This window comes from Mycteria americana, chromosome 2, assembly GCF_035582795.1.
Source record: "Mycteria americana isolate JAX WOST 10 ecotype Jacksonville Zoo and Gardens chromosome 2, USCA_MyAme_1.0, whole genome shotgun sequence".
Taxonomy (NCBI): Eukaryota; Metazoa; Chordata; class Aves; order Ciconiiformes; family Ciconiidae; genus Mycteria; species Mycteria americana.
In genome coordinates, this window is record NC_134366.1 from 117,216,080 (window position 1) to 117,236,337 (window position 20,258).

At 43.5% G+C, this 20,258-nt stretch overlaps 1 protein-coding gene across 3 annotated transcripts; it reads right to left on the reverse strand.

Annotated features, from left to right (window-relative positions):
* Positions 1-2,902: 2,902 nt before the first annotated feature.
* CIDEA (cell death inducing DFFA like effector a) lies at positions 2,903-19,907 on the reverse strand. Of its 3 annotated transcripts, XM_075494343.1 has the most exons (6): positions 19,787-19,858; positions 17,172-17,271; positions 15,393-15,549; positions 15,057-15,203; positions 12,645-12,826; positions 2,903-7,312 (listed from the first exon to the last, which is right to left on the reverse strand). In XM_075494343.1, exons 3-6 carry the CDS (start codon positions 15,534-15,536, stop codon positions 7,177-7,179), a joined length of 609 nt encoding a protein of 202 aa, XP_075350458.1. In that variant the 5' UTR covers positions 15,537-15,549; positions 17,172-17,271; positions 19,787-19,858; the 3' UTR covers positions 2,903-7,176. The 3 variants fall into 3 exon arrangements, with proteins under 3 accessions (XP_075350458.1, XP_075350460.1, XP_075350457.1); XM_075494345.1 differs by lacking the exon at positions 17,172-17,271 and having other exon boundaries at positions 2,903-7,308; positions 19,787-19,907; XM_075494342.1 differs by lacking the exon at positions 17,172-17,271 and having other exon boundaries at positions 19,787-19,907.
* Positions 19,908-20,258: the final 351 nt, after the last annotated feature.

The window sequence follows — 20,258 nt, forward strand, 5'->3', positions numbered from 1 at the left end:
AATAATCAATTGTCTCTGAAAACAAATCAGTTATTCTGGAAGACAGTGACTCTTATTTGGAAAGCATGATCACTCAGGGAGGTGAGTGCAGATTAGAACAATATTCTACAACTGTTCTAGGCAGCTTTTCTAGGCAACATCCCTAAGTGGGCAGAAAAGCAGGAAATCTGCAACTGGGAGAGCACCTAAATTAAGCACATTTGGTACAGGAATTGCTGAAATAATGCCATTTGCACTTTAGCTTTTCAGGAATAAAAGACAGACCATTGTAGACTTCAGTTTGTCTAGTTCAATAATAAATTAGTAGTCCTTCTTATACTTAAATAAGATTATTTATTGTTTTCTTGCTTATTCTTGCCTGATTTTTGAGGTGGGGGAAGAGCATTTGAAAACACTACTTAATAAAGAACAGTAGCAAACGAAGACACATACCTATGCAATGGAAGATGCTTTGTAATTAGAAGTGCTTTTAACATAAAGGATCATGGACTTCAGAGTGTAATTACAAGATGTGTCAGAAATAATTATACCTAACTTGAAGACTTTAAAGGGCTTCTTAGATGTCTGAGATTTCTCTGGGTCTATAACAGACTGACTACCCACATCACTAAGCTACTGTTTTCTTAAATATAGCTGTTGTCTGAGGAGCTAAGCTTTTTTTTTCCTTAACACACTACAGACTCACAACCAACCAGTGACAAGTTATAGTTATATTACTTAAAAAAACCCCAAACCCAATCTATACATAATGTATGCTAATTATTAAAGCAGAGTTTTTAGAAAACTGATGATCAATCAACTTTTTATGTTGGAACTACACAGAATGCATTATCCTGATTCTGGAGTCTATTAAGATATACCATATTTCTAGTGTTTCATTTCATTAGCTGTTTTATAAAATAACTGACAGTAGTATTTCAATATTCTCTTTCAAGTGATAATTAATATTTATTAATAAATATTCCTAACCAAGAACACATTAGGAGTGGAGCCTACTATGAATGATTCAGATTGATGGGTGACCTTTGAAAAACTACACTTGAGATTGAGGTCAGTAAATAGTTTGTATCATGACAACTGAAATTATTAACCCTGTCCTGCGGATAACTGCAGTTTGCCTCTGCAAACACAGAGCTGTGAAAAGCCATCCAGAAAACACTCCAGAAGATTTGCTTCCCATTTTACTGGCCACCTATAGCATAGGAAGCTTGGTTTTTGCTTATTCTTACTTTTAGTGCGTGCTTGTGGTGGGTTAACCTTGGCTGGCTGCCAGGTGCCCACAGAGCAGCCCTCTTGCTCCATCTCCTCAACAGGACATGGGGAGAAAATAAGATGAAAAAACTTGTGGGCTGAGATAAAGACCGGGAGATCACTCACCAATTACTGTCACAGGCAAAACAGACTCAACTCAGGGAAGATTAATTTATTGTCAATCAAAAATAGAGTAGGATGGTAAGAAACAAGGACAAAACTAAAACCACCTTCCCCCCGCCCCTACTTCTTCCCAAGCTCAACTTCACTCCTTCATTCCCAACTCTTCTACTTCCTCTCCCTGGCTCCAAACGGCCCAGTGGGATGCGGGTCATGGTCAGTCCACAACAGTTCCTCACTGCTGCTCCTTCCTTCTCACACTTTTCCTCTGCTCTGGCATAGGCCCTTCCCACAGGAAGGTCCTTCAGGAACCGTTCGAGCATGCATCCTCTCCATGGGGTGCAGTCTTTCAGGAACAGACTGCTCTAGTGTCGGTCCCCCACAGGCCCTGCCAGAAAACCTGTTCCTGCTTGGGCTCCCCTCCAGAGGCCATTGCTCTTGCCAGGAGCCTGCTCCTTCATGGCTCTCCACAGGCTACTGCTTGCTTCAAGGCATGTCCACCTGCTGTGGCATGGGATCCTCCATAGGCTGCAGCAGGACAACTTTCTTCACCATGGTCTTCTCCATAGGCTGCAGGGAAAGCTCTAGTCCAGCACCTGGAGCACCTCCTCCTTTTCTGACCTTGGTGTCTGCAGGGCTGTTTCTCTCACATTTTTCTCAGTCCTCTCACAGCTGCTGCACAGCATTTTTTACCTTTTCTTAAATATGTTTCCTCAAAGGTGACACGAGCTTGGGTGAAGGGCTCAGCTTTGGGCAATAGTGGGTTCATTTTGGAGCCAGCTGGAAGCAGCTCTGTACAATGCACAGGCAGCCCCTGGTCTCTACCCACAGAGGCCACCCCCACAGCACCCCTCCACCCCCCACCGCCAACACCTTGCCACTAAACCCAATACAGTGCTATTTTGGGCTTTTCCACAGCAAGAAATCAACCCTTGGTTCTCCCTCAAGAGGGGAACTGCTCAATAGTCAAGCTCTGCAAAACTGTCCCTCAAGCTGAGTACAGGATGTACAGATAGAAGTGTGCTAGATTGATCACAGTTGCATGCTGTTCCTCCTGAAGACTAAGTTAATCCTGAACTAGACAAACCTAATATTTCACTAAACTAAGTTCCTATTTCCCTGCAATAAAATGTGTACTACTGTATCTCTAGGTAAATGACTGCAGAGGGTTTTCATGAGGCATTATAAAAAGAAGTCCTTGATCCTTACAGTATTTGGTGAAAACCTTCTGCTGAAGCCTTCTGTCTCCTGTACTCAGCAGTTTGTAGTCTTTTGCAGCTTTGGTAAGAGATGGAGGAAGGCATTCCCCTTTGTATGAGAGGAAACGCAGTTTTTGCATGGTTTCTGTAAGGCCAGAAAGTGAGTCAGCAGTAGGGAGTTAAGAGTTCAGAGCCACATAATAGTATCCAGTTACTTCACTGCTGCAGTCCAGCATTCGGAAACTGTCTGTGGCAGACCATAGATCCATTAACATTCATGATTATTTCAGGAATAAGTTATTCTGGAAATTAATAGAGAAGACATCCAAAGCCACCATTTGAATTTGTTTATTCATGGACAGTGTTCCTTAAAATTGGCACCACCATCAGAAAAACATTGCCATCACTGACACATAATTCTCACCCATCTCAGTTTTCATAGCAAGGTAAACTACTGAGCTTGAAAGTTGTGAAGTAGTAAAATACTATCTTTTCCCTTAGCAAACAGCAATGCTCATGTTTATAAATATCTTAACTGCATACATGACAAGGTAAGGTAAAGAAAGCAGTGATAAACACTAAACTCCACAAGGATACTTACTAATACATAACTGAAGTGGCATGTTAATCACATTAATACCTCCAGTAAAACTTGAGGCATGAAGTAAAATAATGTACTTTGGTTTTAAACTTTTTGCTTTTAATTAAGAAGCTTGTGTCTTTAGTTCAAGTGCTATCTCGGGAAGAAGCATGCTGAAATGATTTAGAGTTGTAATTCTAGTCAGTTACAAATGATCACATGTAGTTATCTTCACAGTTAATATTCAGAATTACCAGCATTTCCAAAGTTGTGAACACCTACCTCTCTACTCACTGTACTGAAAAAAACTTCCAGCCCAAAGTCCTATTTTCCTTTCTTTACCCTTCCCTTCTCTGTAGGGAAGGGATTCAGGATGTTTCCTAGAGCACATTCCAAATGGTCTAAGGAATTTAGACCCTGCCTTTTCCTCTCCCCCTGGACAGAAGAGCTTGTAATCCTATTTATCCTGAAAGAATAGGAAGGTACAAGAAAGCAACAGCTTCATGGATTTATGAAAGGAAGGAAATGAAGTAATGATAAATTACACACACAAAAAACCTACTAGATCCTTCATTCTAGTCATGAAGAGAGCAACTTTGTTTTGCCTGCAGAACATGAACAGTGCCTGAGTCAACAAGATCAAATACTTCAGTGAAAATTCCTTTTTTGGTAACTAGAGAGCATGACTTGGTGCATTGTTAGTAAGTGATGCAAAGCAACAGGCAAAAAGGGCCAGTGCAACCAAGGAGGCAGTAAACATGTTTCACACCTTCGACATGTCAGTGCTACCAGCCTTGACTGTAACAGGAAAAAGTGCAGATTAACTGAACCTATGGAAAGAAAAATTAAAGCTAACAACGTCAAGTAGAAAAGCTAGCTGCTTCTCTACATACCTGCAGTTAAGAGCCTGTGCTTTTAGTTCTTCTGTCTCTTGCTAGATATTGTACACCACTGGTATATAATTTTCTGAAAGCTAGATAATGCTGAAGTTGTTCTTTGCTGTGTACCACACACAGCTGACGTAAAAGCTATGCCTCCTAAGCAGTCTGAAAAAAAAAAAAAATCAAACTGGCTCCAACTCAGAGAATTACAAACTCCTCCAGTTTGACCCAAAGCCAAAACTTTATCTCTGGAAAGAAGTTGGTACAGTAGCAAATATCATTCCCAAAATACTAAGCCTGCAGCAAAACCCAGATTCAGAAGCAATGAAAATTTCAGACACTTATAACATTCCAAAACAATTCTCCCATTTTGAGAAAATATCAAAGCTGAATTACTTTGTTCAGCTGTTTGCATTTTGAATTAGAGGAGGGAGATGCTCTGAGATGGAGATTTTGCAGCTCACATGACCTTCAGCAGCTCAAGTTTTAAGTGTTAAGCTGCCAAAGAAGCAGCTGCCTAAAAACATTGCAAATTCATCCCGAGTTAGCCTTTTAGATCATGTTAGGTTCTAAGATAGTACCATTGGAAACTACAGTGTTACTTCTGTAACAATTGCCTGTGGCTATAGAAGGCTGGAATTTGAGATCTGCACAGTTCAGACCTGCAAAAGCTTTTTTATCACAGATGTTGAAGAGACATCTCACACAAATTAATGCAATATTGAACTATGCAAGTTGGGGTGGGTTTTGTGGTTTTTGTTTTTTTTTGTTTTGTTTTTTTGTTTGTTTTTAAAATGTTGGTGCTCCCACCATTAGCAACATAAATATTCTTAGGAGCATTACATAGAGTTTGCTTTCTAGAGATGTGCTTGTTTTACTAGAATAAATGGTCCTTAAAAGCTGAAAGACAATGACGAAGTGCTTGCACTGCATCAGTTAAATGCAATTCCTTGATAGCGGTAGACTTTGGCCAACAGTTATCATGGCAACAATCACTTGGGGTGGAGGGGTGATGGTGGTAAAAACAATACAGATGAAGTATAAAGCTTCCATTTTAACATAACCTTTCTTATTACTCACAGAATAGTTTATTGGTTTCTTCTGAAGGAAACCTGACAGTGCTGCAAGTTACAGGTATTCTTCCCTGGGAGAAGTTAGGAAAGAACCAGTCCTCCCCTTTCCCAGAGCTGTGTGCCCTCCCCCCCTCCAGCAAACACTCAGAAGTAGGTAAGAAACAACAGAAATAAGGAAAAAAACCAAGTTTTTTCTTAGCTGTCTACTTATTTGTAATACCTTTACTGAAGAGACAGGCGGAGACCTAGTGAACTTGTGTCCATCAGTCCCTCTAACACTTGGACTTAGGCTGCTTTTCATCACAACAGTAATTTGAAAGATGCAGCTCCAGCTGGCTAAGTCACATCCATAAAGGGAAGGCAAAATAAGGATACGAAGGTGAAATTTGTAGATAAAATCAACAGCAGTATTCCCACATATTAGTGACATTTGACAGGAACAGACCCAGCTGACAGGTCAGAATGGATCCCACCAACCATGATGCTTGGTCTGATGCTTGGTCTTTTCAGTCCCCCTGTTCCTCTTTTAGCAGATGAGGTTTTCCTCCAACTAACCAGTGCCGGTGATACACACAGTTAATGGATTCCTGTCTCAGCAGAGGCATGGCAATGTGGGGTCCACATTGGTCCTCTTCCCTTTCACTCCCACTGCTTTCTTCCCCTGCCTCACTTGATCACTCTGTCACCACAGCTGCTCTTCCTAGGTGGCATCTGCCATCAGGTCAGACACATTACTTGTATCTGCTGTCTCCTTAACAGCTTTCAGTCTTAAGCAAGAACAACTTACTAAACTTCTTCATGAGCAAGCAAATGAAAACCTCAAAAGCCACACCTATGAACAACCAAAGTTGGGCTTTTTCTTTTCAGCAATGGGAGTTTGTATTTTGACACAAGATGCCTAACGCTGCTCGTTTTCCAGTTTTCTACACTGTTGAGGAAAAGCCTGCTGGAAACTGGTCATACTAGCAGTTCACTAAACTGTAGAAAACATTCTGGACAATTCTACCTAAGGATTAAAAACTTTGCCCGTTAATACAGCTTGTCTTGGGAGACTATAAAACCACAAATATCCAGTTTAGAGCATATGTATGTTACACAAGACCAGATGGCATCCTGCTGCTCTCCCCTGAACACAGGGGCATCAAAATCCAGCATCTCTTACAGAACCATGCTACATGTACCTCAAGTACAGCTTGGGATGTAGTGTCACCTTGTAACCGAACAGTAAAAACTACATTAGTGATGGTTTAACCCCTGAAGGAAGCTTCAGCAGGTTGCTTGTAATCCATATTCATGAAACTATGGCAAATTATTCAATACTTCAGGCAGAACTGGACATCAGACCCATTAAAGAACTATATGAGTTTCTTCAACTGGTATGAGCTATACTAACCTGAGCCTTCTGTAGATTTGAAGAAAAATATGGAGTTAAAATGAAATGTTTTTATTTAAGGGAAGTAAGGCTAAATTTTAAGCTTCTGCTTAGTAGTTGCACTTTCTCCAATTAGACTTCATGAGAGTGGTCAGTCACTGAACCAGGATTCAGTTGTACTGTGTATTTCCATTGGTAGCAGAAGTAAATAAGTACTCTTCACCCTTTTGTACCTCAGTGCCAGTTGGACACTAATACCGGCACTGTTAAGGATTAAAAAACAAAAAAAACACAGCTCCCCTGCCCCTGCCTTACAACCCAGTCTGTTCAGAAAGCAAGTAGACAACCATGAAAAAACCAACCAAACTATGTTTTGATCAGTGCAAGAAATATCCCATTGGTTACAAAGCATGCAAGTTTCCAAGTATACTTATTCTCCATTTTGAGTTGCTGGGGCAGAAACCTGCCCTCTCTCCTTTTGCCAAATTCTCACATATTAGGCACCCATCTTTTTGCTGCATTAAGAGCCTGTGAACACCAAACACTTATTTTTATGACTAAAGCCTACAAGCATTCCCAAATGGGAAAAAATGTTAGTTCACGTCAGTGGACATCCCCCTACTGTAACATCATTACAATCAAAACTGGGCATGAAAATGTCTTTAAGCAAAAGGATCTGATATCAGAAGTGCAGCTGTGTTCACTGCTCCCGCCTTGATCTTGTACACGTGCCATCTTCATCATATTCACCCATCAACTGCAACATATATGTTCCAGTACAGAGAAGAAACTGTCCAGTTATTTGTGCTGCATGGGACAGTAGCTGAAGCACCTTCCTAGAAGAAAAGCCATTTGTTTAAAAAAAAATTTCACCAACAGGGTGACATTGCCCCATCCCGCCCAACACCTTTAAGATGAGTTACATAAAATATATTTAAGAATCCTCATTCCTCCTCACTTCTGAGAAGCTGGTCATTTTTTGTATCTTCTTTAGAGAAAATACTTCTGTGCCCATTGTTTGACAGAAACCTATTGACATGTTAGCAGAACCAGAAAACACATTTAGCAAAGCAGGCTGTCATCCTGTTAGACATTTACAGGCCTTCTGCAAAGCCGTCACTCCAACTACCAGAGCACCACTGAAGACTTAACTTTGCCCGGGAGCCCAGCAGCATTCCTGCAGCATGAATCCACCTCGCGTCTCACCTTTAGGCCATTCACTAATACAACACTGCATGTATCTCCAAGCTACAAATCAAACTTGATTAGATCTGAAGCTGAGCAATCACATTACAGTGGATGCCCAACAGCAAAACAAGTGAAGCCAAGCAAATTAATACTGTCCAAGCTGCAAGCCTTAAGAATTCTCAGTTCACAAATATTCTACTTTTTAAAGTTTTAATAAGTATCAGCATTCAAATATACAATACTGTGAGAGAATCAGTACAAGTCCATAAACTAAGATGAGGCAAGCATCAGAGGTCTATAACATAGACTGTGGATCAGCACAGGATCGCAGGGGAATAGAGATCATCATATTTAAGTTGTCATTTATTCAACTTAGTTATACATGCACCGTCCTTCCATTCTCCAAGAAACAACTGGGACATCAGTGCTGAAAGCTATATTCAAGCCTCATCCCCTGAAAGTTAAGCAGGCCCTCACAAGTATGAAGCTGAGGCATTAGGGAAGTGGTACACAAGAACTGGAACCGTTCCAAAACTGGAAAGGGATCAGTTTCTGAAGATGCAGAAACCAGACCAGCCTTCCTCTTCTGCAAAAAAGAGGGAAGATTTTCTGAATTTCTGTCTGAGAAAACATGCAACTGTGAACTCTCTGCTGCTATTCATTTCTCTTTTGAGCTCTAGCAGAGAAGGCAAAGTCTTCTTCCTACAAATTCAGTTTTTTTCCACTGTGATAAAAGGTTTGCAGTCAAAATCCAATGCTTCAAAAGAGCAGAATACCCTGTACTTAGAGCCTGGGAAGCCTTTAAAAAACACTGTACCTTTATTCATGCTTCCCATACATATGCCATTTCAGTATGTCCTTCCCTCCACCAGATACTACAGGCCACGGAGCTTTACAATTGTAAAGAAAGCTGCACCTGGTACCAAGCTTTTGAGCAGCTGCAGTGTGTCACTTGCACACAAGAGCAGTTGTCACTTAAGCCGTGGAGGAAGTTATTTGTTGAACTGGACATTTGATCCTTCAGTTGGACACTACAGGGAGAAACTGTTAGGGGAAATACACTAATCAGATCTGGCAGGCTTTGAGCCCTCCCACCAATGAACAACTGCAGGATTTTAAAGTCCTTTCCCTTCACACTCCACAGGTGGGCTTGGGGAGAGGGCATCAGAGTTAGCAAATTGGAACTCATTAGCAGAGGGACTACACTAAGAACCTAACATCATCTGTCTTCAATTTCAATAACAAGTTGAGACAGGCCATCTCACTGTTGTGTTCAAGAGTACACAAGGTTATCTGTCACCCTTGTTCTTTGCTAGTAAACTATTTTCCCCACCCTGACACTGGCACTTCCCTTACAGCTCAACTCTGTAACATAACAGTGCTTCCAGAAGAACTCCACAGCTACTTCAGCTGCTCGCCAGTACCATTTCTTTCTCACCAGCTGCCCTGTGTTGGCAGGGAGGCAGACCTATCACTTCAAATTCTCCTTAACAGTGCAAGTTCCAGTGCTGATACTCATCTCCATAGCAGACAGCCAGAAATCAGAGTTTGTTCTGGCTCAAGAGACTTAAACATAGCAACTGGAGGAGTGCAGCTGTTCAAGGGTAAGCCTTTGCTTTGAAGAAACCCTAACGAAGCCTGTGCTACAGGTGGGCATAGCATATAGCTGGATAATCACTGCAGCATGACCAGAGAGATGAGTCTCATCTACAGTCACACCAGCTGTAGCCTGAAAGCTTAAGCAAGGGACCACCTAAGTAGAGTGGGAGAGGTCAGTCAGAAAGACAGGGAACAAGATTAGCATTACAATGCTTAATACCTGCATCATGAGAGGAGGGACTATTTGAAAATTTCAAACTAAAGACTACACAGAATCATATAGGTTGACAAAGACCTTTAAGATCATCGAGTCCAACTGTTAATCTAGCACTGCCAAGTCCACCACTAAACCAAGTCCCTAAGCACCACATCTACAAATCTTTTAAATACATCCAGGGATGGCGACTCAACCACTTCCCTGGGCAGCCTGTCCCAATGCTTGATAACCCTTTCAGTGAAGAAAAATTTCCTAATATCCAATCTAAACCTCCCCTGGTGCAACTTGAGGCCATTTCCTCTTGTCCTATCACTTGTTACCTGGGAGAAGAGACCAACCCCCACCTCGCTACAACCTCCTTTCAGGTAGTTGTAGAGAGCAATAAGGTCTCCCCTCAGCCTCCTTTTCTCCAGGCTAAACAACCCCAGCTCCCTCAGCCGCTCCTCAGAAGACTTCTGCTCTAGACCCTTCACCACCTTCGTTGCCCTTCTCTGGACACGCTCCAGCACCTCAATGTCTCTCTTGTAGTGAGGGGCCCAAAACTGAACGCAGTATTCGAGGTGCGGCCTCACCAGTGCCGAGTACAGGGGGGCGATCACTTCCCTACTCCTGCTGGCCACACTATTCCTGATACAAGCCAGGATGCTATTGACATTCTTGGCCACCTGGGCACACTGCTGGCTCATATTCAGCCAGCTATTGACCAACACCCCCAGGTCCTTCTCTGCCAGGCAGCTTTCCAGCCACTCTTCCCCAAGCCTGTAGCATTGCATGGGGTTGCTGTGGCCCAAGTGCAGGACCTTGCACTTGGCCTTGTTGCACCTCATACAACTGACCTTGGCCCATCCATCCAGCCTGTCCAGGTCCCTATGTAGAGCCTTCCTACCCTCCAGCAGATCAACACTCCCACACAACTTGGTGTCATCTGCAAACTTACTGAGGGTGCACTCAATCCCCTCATCCAGATCATTGATAAAGATGTTAAACAGAACTGGCCCCAATACTGAGCCCTGGGGAACACCGCTTGTGACCAGTCGCCACCCAGATTTAACTCCATTCACCACAACTCTTTGGGCCCGGCCATCCAGCCAGATTTTTACCCAGCGAAGCGTATGCCTGTCCAAGCCATGAGCAGCCAGTTTCTCCAGGAGAATGCTGTGGGAAATGGTGCCAAAGGCTCTACTGAAGTCTAGGTAGACAACATCCACAGCCTTCCCCTCATCCACTAAGCAGGTCACCTTGTCATAGAAGATCAGGTTAGTCAAGCAGGACTTTCCTTTCATAAACCCACGCTGACTGAGCCTGATCACCTGGTTGTCCTGTACGTGCTGTGTGATGGCACTCAAGATGATCTGCTCCATAACCTGCCCCGGCACCAAGGTCAGACTGACAGGCCTGTAGTTCCCCAGATCCTCCTTCTGGCCCTTCTTGTAGATGGACATCACATTTATTAACCTCCAGTCAGCTGGGACCTCTCCGCTTAGCCAGGACTGCTGATAAAGCATTGAAAGCTGCTTGGTGAGCACTTCCACCAGCTCCCTCAGGACCCTTCAGTGGATCCCATCTGGCCCCATAGACTTGTGTTCAACTAAGAGGTGTAGCAGGTCACTAACCATTTCCCCTTGGATTATGGGGCTTCATTCTGCTCCCCGTCCCTGTCTTCCAGCTCAGGGGGCTGGGTACCCTGAGAGCAACTGGTCTTTCTATTAAAGACTGGGGCAAAGAAGGCATTAAGTACCTCAGCCTTTTCCTCATCCTTTGTCACTACATTTCCCCCCACGTCCAGTAAAGGATGGAGATTCTCCCTAGCCCTCCCTTTGTTGCTAATGTATTTATAGAAACATTTTTTTATTGTCTTTTATGGCAGTAGCCAGGTTAAGTTCTAGTTGGGCTTTGGCCCTTCTAATTTTCTCCCTGCATAACCTTACGACATCCTCGCAGTTCTCCTGAGTTACCTGCCCCTTCTTCCAAAGGTCATAAACTCTTTTCTTCCTGAGTTCCAGCCAAAGCTCACTGGCCTGGCTGAACAGACTTCTTCCCTGCCAGCTCATCTTCCGGCACATGGGGATGGCCTGCTCCTGCGCCTTTAAAATTTCCTTCTTGAAGAATGTCCAGCCTTCCTGGACTCCTTTGCCCTTTGGGACTGCTCCCCAAGTGACTCTGTCAACCAGTCTCCTATGTTGCTCAGAGAAAGTGAAAACCTCACTTACAGGCATCTGTCTGTCCTGTACAGAGCAGATCTGGTCCTCAAGTAGTAAAATGCAGCCACACTACACCGCTGTGTGTCAACCAGAATTTGAAAGGTCAGGTAGCGAAATTCAGGGCTACAACTTCAACAGCTGTCAAAGTATGGCACCTCTGTGAAGCAGTCTGAACTCAGAAGAAGTTTTCTTCAATCGGGGCAGGACACAGCTGGTTTTGACAAGGCACAGACTTTCAACACACTGTTGAAAGCAGTGGACAGGACAGGTATTATTTTGCCCCTGCATAAGACAGCATTTCCCAACAGCCAGTTCTACCAAACTCACAAGCCACCACAGATTGGTCCTGCAGAAGACAGTGGTCCTTGTTAGGCTCCGTTAGTTTGCTTAGAGACCAGTTGGTTTAAAAACAGTGACATCACACAGTCTTACTACAGATGACAAATTCATATTAAGACAGTAGAGAGTGTCACATCTCTTCCATTTTCCTTTGCCTCCATGTAGCTCAGGTGGTAAATTTGGCAGCCAGGTCTTGCAAAGTCTGAGCAAGCTTTAAGACCTCTGCCATTAGATCTCAAATTCCTCTCTCATTTCATCCCCTTGAAGTACCCCCCTTCAAAGAGTCCGATGCTTCGCCCTCAGCCTCCTGCATTCTTCAAACAAGTCAAAGGAATCTGGGGAAATTTTCTCAGGAAAACAAAGAGGCTGTACCTACACCCTTGCAGTAAATACAAGCTGATAAGATTTTGCCTTGGGGGAAATGTAAGATTCTACCATAAAAAGCTATAGTAAGTTTTTACAAGTCAGCTATCCACTTTACAAAGGAAGAGTCAGCATAGTGGCCAGTATGTAAGAATTAATAAAGATACTAAGTTTATAAACACAGCTGCTTCACAGAACCTATAAGCAAACACAGATTTTACATTAACACATACACCTGATCAGTAGTGGAAGCATACTTACCGCAATACGCTTTTTGCTCCCATACATTTGATGTCATACGAGACAGAGTAAATCTCATAGAAGGTCGCCTTGATGTTTAAGCAGCCAATAAAATCCTTAGGGTTCAGCTTGTACAGGTCAAATGTGATGTTAGCTACTCCCATTTTCTTCTTTTGTCTCACAGTGGCGACTCCATTTCTTGTCTAATTTAAAAAGAAGGAGAGAGAGTTTGTACCGTGAGCCAGGAAACTACAGTAAGACAATCGCTAATGGTGCAGCCCTTTAGAAGCAGCTTGCTTATTCCAGTCTTTGGACTTGTTCTTGATCAATTCTAAACTAGAATTAAAAGCATAAGCACAGAGAAAAGCAAGTCTGTAGCTTACATAATTTTGTTCAAGTCCTGACCAGGCTTCTGAAGCTATTCCAAATGGGCACAGGAGTTCTAGAGTGACACAGCACCTCCTGAATATTTCTTTCCTGTAATACAGCTTCTTCTTCAGGGTATACTGAAGCCACAGGTAACGCCACTGGACAGTGTTCCTGCCATTTAATGATCCTGGTATGTTCCAGCTGCTAGCTGAGGCAGCACAGTTAGTCCACACTGAAACAGGCCACCAAATTACCAGGACAACATTAGGTCCTTCCGTTTAGGAAGGAACAAAATACTGATGAGCACTCTTAGAGATAGCTGCAAAGATGACATCTGTGAAAAGTCAGGCCCTCATTTCAAATCCTGGTTCATAACACCTCTTTCTTCCTACTAAAAAAGTAACATGGGGAAGGAACCACTACTGATTACGCCTAGGATTTAATACTGACTTTTTAAGAGAAAAAGCAAAGGAAGAGGAGCAGTCATCTTCCACCTTAAATCCAGACTCCTTTATTGAAAGCAGCCCTTGTCAGCTTCAGGGTTGACGGTGATCCTTTGAGGATCACTTGCTTCAAGAAAAAAAAGAAAATAGTAAAGACTACCTGTATTTACAGAGACATCTAGTGGATACATGGCATACTCTGCTCAGCACATTCCACCCAAGGTTAATGACTTAGCAGCTGCCAAGCTGTTTTTCCGTATGCTAAATGAAGCAATAAAGTTGGGTAAGACTGGGCCTTTTTGTACTTGTCACCCCAGCGCTCAGACAGTGCCATCATAAGTCAGACCAAGTTAAACACTGTAGTATATCATTAGCCAGCAATTTTATGCCTGTTTTACTTCGATAGCCTCCGAGCTCCAGCAACAGGGCCCCCTATCAACAACAGTTTTGGACATGTACAAGTAGTTGGTATGCTTGATAGTGTATCCTCCCCTCCCCCCATTAGCACCCAGAATATTTGGGTAAAGCACGTGCTTTACTCAGAGCTTGTGCTATGCTCCAGATGATTTGTGAAGCTGCCGCAGTCCTTCTGTTGTCATTCAGCACATCCTGAAGAGGGGCAACATTCAAGCTTGCTCTGCTGCCATGCCAGACAGGACACAGGGCAGAGGGGAAAGGAGCAAGGCAGAATCATACCCTGGCTGCAACTTGTTTTCTGCTGTTGGAGCTCATTGCCCTGATGCAGCAGGTTGATAAGCCAGTGAGGTATCTTGGGGGAAAAATGTACAAACTGCCCACACTGCAACAGGAGACTGAGAAAACGGGGCGACACAACTGAGCCATCCGTGTATGAACAGAAAAATGGTAGGCCTGCTTACAGCTTCTCAGCTAGCTCTGCACCTGGTAGAAGAAATTTTGATGCTAGCTTTTTAGCAACAACCATTTCATGGAAAGACAATTTGGAGTTTGACTCTTATTAACGTACAGATGACTTCCCCCACAAAACTACAAATTGGACACTGAGTTGATAGGATTAGAAGGCTAAAGCTAGCCAATCTTAATAGTTCTTAAAATATCTTGAAGCACGTAGACTAACATTAGGTTTTGAAGACAACTTTTAGCTGTTTGCAAGGTTAAACACAGCCATTTTTCTAACCTTCACTAAACCACTATTGCCTTCACAAGGCAAAACTTGTTTTATATTGCTTAATTTGGGCATTTTTTCCCCTCTAAAAGCTAACCTTTAAAGACATTGTATTTTTAACTTCATGCAGTCAAAGTCCTAATCTTCTTTATGTTACAAAAAGGCTCAAAAACAAAGTTATTTCCAAGGCTCTCCAAAAGCAGGGGGTTTCCCCTATAATTCTTTTCAGTTGTAATGTTTCATTTCAATTCTTGGCAGATCTTTGCCAACAGTTCTATGTCCAAGCAAGGGACAAAAAAAAAAACCAAAACAACCCAAACTTGATTTCTCATCCAGGAAGGCTCAACAAGGAGTTGATACCTTGCCTTCGTTAGGCAAAGTTTTCTTCTCTTCTCCCCTCTTTCCAACAATTTTAGCAGCCACAGACATTCTTCCATCCACTTCTATTCAAGTGAGAGAGAGGCAGTCAACACTTACTTGTGTCCATTTCTGTCCTTTTTCTAGAACCATGAAGTGTGTATTATCATCCAGGGATTGGAAGAACTCTTCTGTGTCCACAACTGTTCCATCTTCCTCCAAAACCAGAGTAACTATTCCAGCAGATATAAGGAAGGCATCTAAAGTCTGCAAAAAACCAGTACATTTTAGCATTCGAAAGAGGGCCCATCATTGCATGTTAAGACTTGCTTATCTGACATACTCTCCTGAACTTCCCCAGTAATGATTTTTAGAAGAACAAGAGTCTGTGGGTTGCCTTTCTGGGATACTGTACTTCCCTATGAGTTTCAGCCAGAGTGGGAATGTTTGCTATACCTTGCTGATGAGCTCTTGCAGACTGCTTGCCACAATTCCTTTCCGGCTGCTTCGGGAGGCATTTGACACACGGAAAGGTCGTCCTGCAGGCATGAGAGGAGGGAACAGGGTCTGTTTTGTTACTGCTCCCACAGATGCTCCCATGGATACCAAAGATCTAAGACAAATAAAAATTCAGTGTAGTTATAAAAATAGTCATGTCAAGTACTGCGAGAAGGAGGAGGACTGTTGAGTTCAGTGATGTAAGCACATCATACAAGTAATTCACAGGTCACGTTAGACTCATGGAGCTTGCTTTCAAAACTAAATACTACATAGCCCTACAGACATGTTGTCTCTGAACTTTCTCTTGCCAGTGACATTTGAAAACACTTCTAAAATTAAAAACATTTCAAGCAGATGTAGGCCACCTCTAGCTCAGCTGATGGCAAGGTCACGATTACAGTAAGGCTGACAGGTTTTAACACTGCATTAGAAAGGCAGCAGCTCTTACTGCATTCGAAAGGCAGCAGCTCTTACTGCATTCGAAAGGCAGCAGCTCTTACTGCATTCAGCCTCTTCGATCATTCTCTTTATCTGCCAGACAAACACTCAATGAGATAACACACAAGACTGCTTTCAAATAATTAAGGTACAAGTTTGCTTTAGGAAGACTGAACATATTATCCACATTCAAAACACCTAGCATCAGAACGCAAGTGGAGCTTTGATATAGTTATGCTTGACTTCCAAACAGCCAAGGAGTTTATCTTGTAAGTTAAATCTACAGCCTATAAAACTTCATCTAGTTTTGAAAAAAAAAAAAAAAAATCACAAAATAAGACTTGTTTGTGCCTTAATGTATCGAAAGAAGTCAAATGAAATGAAAATTAAGATTAAAGTACATAAATGCATAGTGTTGGAGCAGGCTGCCAGAGAGGCTGGAAGAATTCAAAACACTTTTAGAAAGAGGTTTTAAATTTTCCTGGGCAATTGTGTGTTTTAATAGTGACTGTTGAGGTTCTCTTAGGTAAACCGAGCACATAAGACTGGTAACTGCCTACTCCCACACCAAGGTACAGACCTACTCCCATCTACATCTAGTGACAGCTTTTTGCTGCCAAATTACATTGGTTAATTCAATAGTCAGCTTGCCAAAAATCACCCTCTGCATGACACCTGGAAAGGACTGATCTCTAACAAGTCTTTTCAAGGTAGACAATATTTTGTCTCCTATATTCCTGGACTTTAGCCCCTGTATACCTTTTGCTGCTTAATACTGAATTGCACAGGGGTGGGAAAGGGATGCATCCCCATTTTGTTCTCCCACATAGGTGTAAAAGGTCAGCCTTATGTAGGAAAATCTATTCTCAGACACTTTCACAGAGGAGTAGGGAGTGAACTGGCAGTCTCTTTCTGCAGCCAGAGTGAATACAGGAATTCCTAGAATGATGATGAAATGGTATGAAGTTACTCAACTAATGATGTCCCAGTCACACCTTTTGTGCAAGCCCACCCTGACCAGGGATAATAACTATCTTTTCCAAACCTCTTATCTGGTCTTTAAGCATATTTTTGTGATGCATAGAAAGTAATTTTTGTGACTGGCCAGATAGTTTCAGCAATTAATTTACTTACTTCCTTTAATTCTGAACTGCTCTTCTACAGAGCTTTGGGGCTACTGCCTTTCCTCTGTACACTAAAGTTTACCTTCCTCAAAAACTCCTCAGCACTATGGAAGCTCTTATTTTTTTAAAAGAGGGGGATTTTCAACAGTTTTATTCTAGCTCAAGCTCATACCTTCTTGGTAGTGCTGTCTAAACACTAGGTCCCTGGCTTTCAACAGTTTGCATTTATACACACATTGCTGGTGGAAATCTCTCTCCTTCCTGTAACAAAGCTGGTGAGGATGAGCAGTCAGTATGGTTTTCAGGAGACCGGCACTGTTTCAAATTAAAGAGCTAATAACCATTTTCCTCCTGGAGAAGGGTCAAGTCCAGGAAGGAGGACAAGGTGACAGAGTAGCACTGACAGAGGCATTGAAGCTCCACAGAAGGGAAGCATGCTAGGACAGGGCATGTTTGTTGATCTCTTCACTAAGTTAATAGTCCCCCAATCACCCCGCTGGTCTGTAGGCAGCTCCCATTCTGAATCACTCAAGTCCTCCTCGGATATGAAGCCTGCTCATCTGCCTCGGGGCTGGTGACTCCACAGGGCACCCTGATGTCAGAAAGCGCAATGCTCAGGATTTGAAAGACAACACTTTCAAAGCCAGTTACATCCCGTTCCCTCTCACACATTTGAAAACTAGCACATAGAATAGTTGCTTGAGTGGTATATATGACAGTACTGCCAAGATTTTTTTTTTTTTGGCGAGGACAGAAAATACCAGTCCTGTTGAACAGTTTTCTTTCCCATTACTTAAGCCAAGTTGTCATTCACAAAAGACAAAACATAAGGAAAGAAGTCAAAAAATACATCCTGATACAGAAGGAAGAGCGTTAAGGGCACAGCTTATGGGCAGGACTTGAGCTAACAGGATTCACCTCAGGCATTAGCACAGCCAGCTATTTTGCAGCTCTGAGCAGAAGTTTCTTCAGGATTCAAGATCAATTGCCTCACACTGCTGCCTAGTTCTATCAGATGTAAAAAGCCAGAAAAAAAACCTAAAAAGATTAATAAACCAGGACTTTTGCTAGCTCCACCAGACAGTCACTTAACAGGAGCCCAAGTCTTAGGGAGTTATTTAACATGGATGCCATTTCACCTACATTTCAATAAAACCAGTCAATATCATCTCTGACCTAAGTCTGCTTATGAAGCAGTGAGTCTGGGCTCCAGTGCAGGCTGAGGTTTCAGTTAACGAGAAGTACTAGGAAACAAAAGCCAGTGTGATTAAAAAAAGCCAGATAAACAGAATGTGAACCCTTCCCTTTCTGGGCCTATTGCTGAAAGCTCGTTTTTTCTTTGTTTCCCCCACACACAAAGGCCACAGACTCAAAGAGGCTGGCCTACGTTCAGGGCTCCTGGAAAGATCCCTTTTTGCAGCAGCTGTCCTCAGAAACCAGACAAACTGATTCCTCATACAGGGAATTCCTCTGCTAGATTGGAGTTACTGAAAATAATTTCCCATTAAAAGCTGATCAAGCTAAGCCAGGAAACAAGCAGTAGAGACAAAATGAACATATTAAGGTGCAGTCAGCTTTATTAGAAAGTTGAGTGACATGTTACATACACACAACTCCACTATTGGTGTTTTTATTCTTTAAAGTCAAAAAGATCGAGTCCTAGCTCTTCCCTAAAAGAGAGAGGGATCTTATGTCTGTGGAAAACACAAAAATATACTTATAATTGAAAGAACAAGTATCTTCAAACTCTAGCACCTTGTCCAGTTTGGTTTGTATAACTACAACCTGCCAGAGAAGGACTCGCAGATACTGCCCCAAGCATTCAGTGTAGTGTCAAGGCTGGTGGGACAGATTAGTTAATTTTTTTTTTTTTTTTGAGGAGAAACCAGGAATTGAAAGCCTGCCTTGAGCCCTGTCCACATATATCACTCTTTATCTTTGTTTGCAATATGCCTCTTATGTTTGTCTAAGAACATGGTGCAACAGTCTTCAGCCTCACTCAGAAAAATCAATGTTGCACAACACGAGTGGCTTCACAATGTGGCACCGTTTGATTTTTAGGGTAGAGTTCACAGGCAAATGACAACGGCAGTAACAGCATAGGAAAAAAAAAAAAAAAAAAAAGCCAGAAATTAGTCAGGAGACTTAGGGTTCGACCAGATTGCAGACTTGGTTTCCCAGCTAAACCATGAACTGTAGAAATATCAAAACCGCAGCTAGAACTAGATGCATTTTTGAGTGGCACACAGAGCTATATCTTTATGGCAGTGGTGAGCACACCTGAAACACGAACAGAGGCCAAGAGTCATGGTCACGCCGTCACTGAGTACAAGCGACACGACACCGCGGCTCCACGCCTGACGCACAAGCTCTGTGCACACAGGACGGCAGCTTCACTACTGCCGAGAGGTGAGCGCATCCCAGCCATTACACCTCAAAAGGGAGTTAAAACTGCAAAGCTCCTGCTCGCACTTCCCTCAGAAGAACTTCACCGGAGGCTTGAAAGGCTGCGAGAGCATGCCTACTTGCTCCTGCCACCTAGTGTCCATCAGATTTAATCCCCCCCCGCCGCCCCGCTGTGACTAGCCCTCACACCGTGCTCGGAAAGCACCCTTTGCTCCCGAAGAGCCGGAGCCGACAGAGTTATTCAGATTCGGCTCTTCCCGAGCATCCCCCGGCAGCCGGATCCGCCGCCAACCTCCGAACCGCCGCCGGGATCAGTGGGGGAAGCGGGGAGGGCGGCGGCGGCCCGGCTGTGTGTGTGTGTGTCTGTGTCCCCGCACTCACCGCACCAGCGAGCCCACGCACTCCCTCGCCGCCTCCATGGCCGACCCGGCCGCGGGGCAGCGCCGGCCGCGACGCTTAAGTGTTGCGGGCCGTGCTCCTCCCGCGGCGGGGCGGGGCGGCCCCTAAGCCCGGCCCTTCCTTCCCCCGCAGCGGCCCCGGGAGCCGCGCCCAGGCGGCGGTGTGGGGCGGAGGGGCCGCCCGCCCCCAGCCTCAGCTCACGGTCGTCCGCAGCGTAAACGGCGTCAGTGGCAGGAACGTAGTAAGCGGTGCGAGATACCGCACTTCGGAAGGAGTGCTTCTTCAGGTGCGTCTCGCCTTATGATTTACCTGGGAAAAGAGCAAGGACTTCGTTTGGTGTGTATCCGAGTTACATTCTGCATATTAGCTAGTTACAGCTAATACAGCCACAGTGGAAGCCAATCTCATTTGAAGCCTCTCAGCATTAGGGCAAATCAACAGATTAAGCGTCTCC

Excerpts from the sequence above, each read along its gene's own strand:
- CIDEA (XM_075494342.1), bottom strand. The coding sequence starts at position 19,824 with ATGGAGGCGGCGAGGGAGTGCGTGGGCTCGCTGGTGCG. Across the intron at positions 15,550-19,786 it reads TGCGTGGGCTCGCTGGTGCG|ATCTTTGGTATCCATGGGAG; the intron begins GTGAGTGCGGGG and ends TATTTGTCTTAG. Across the intron at positions 12,827-15,056 it reads AAGGACAGAAATGGACACAA|ACAAGAAATGGAGTCGCCAC; the intron begins GTAAGTGTTGAC and ends TTTTTAAATTAG.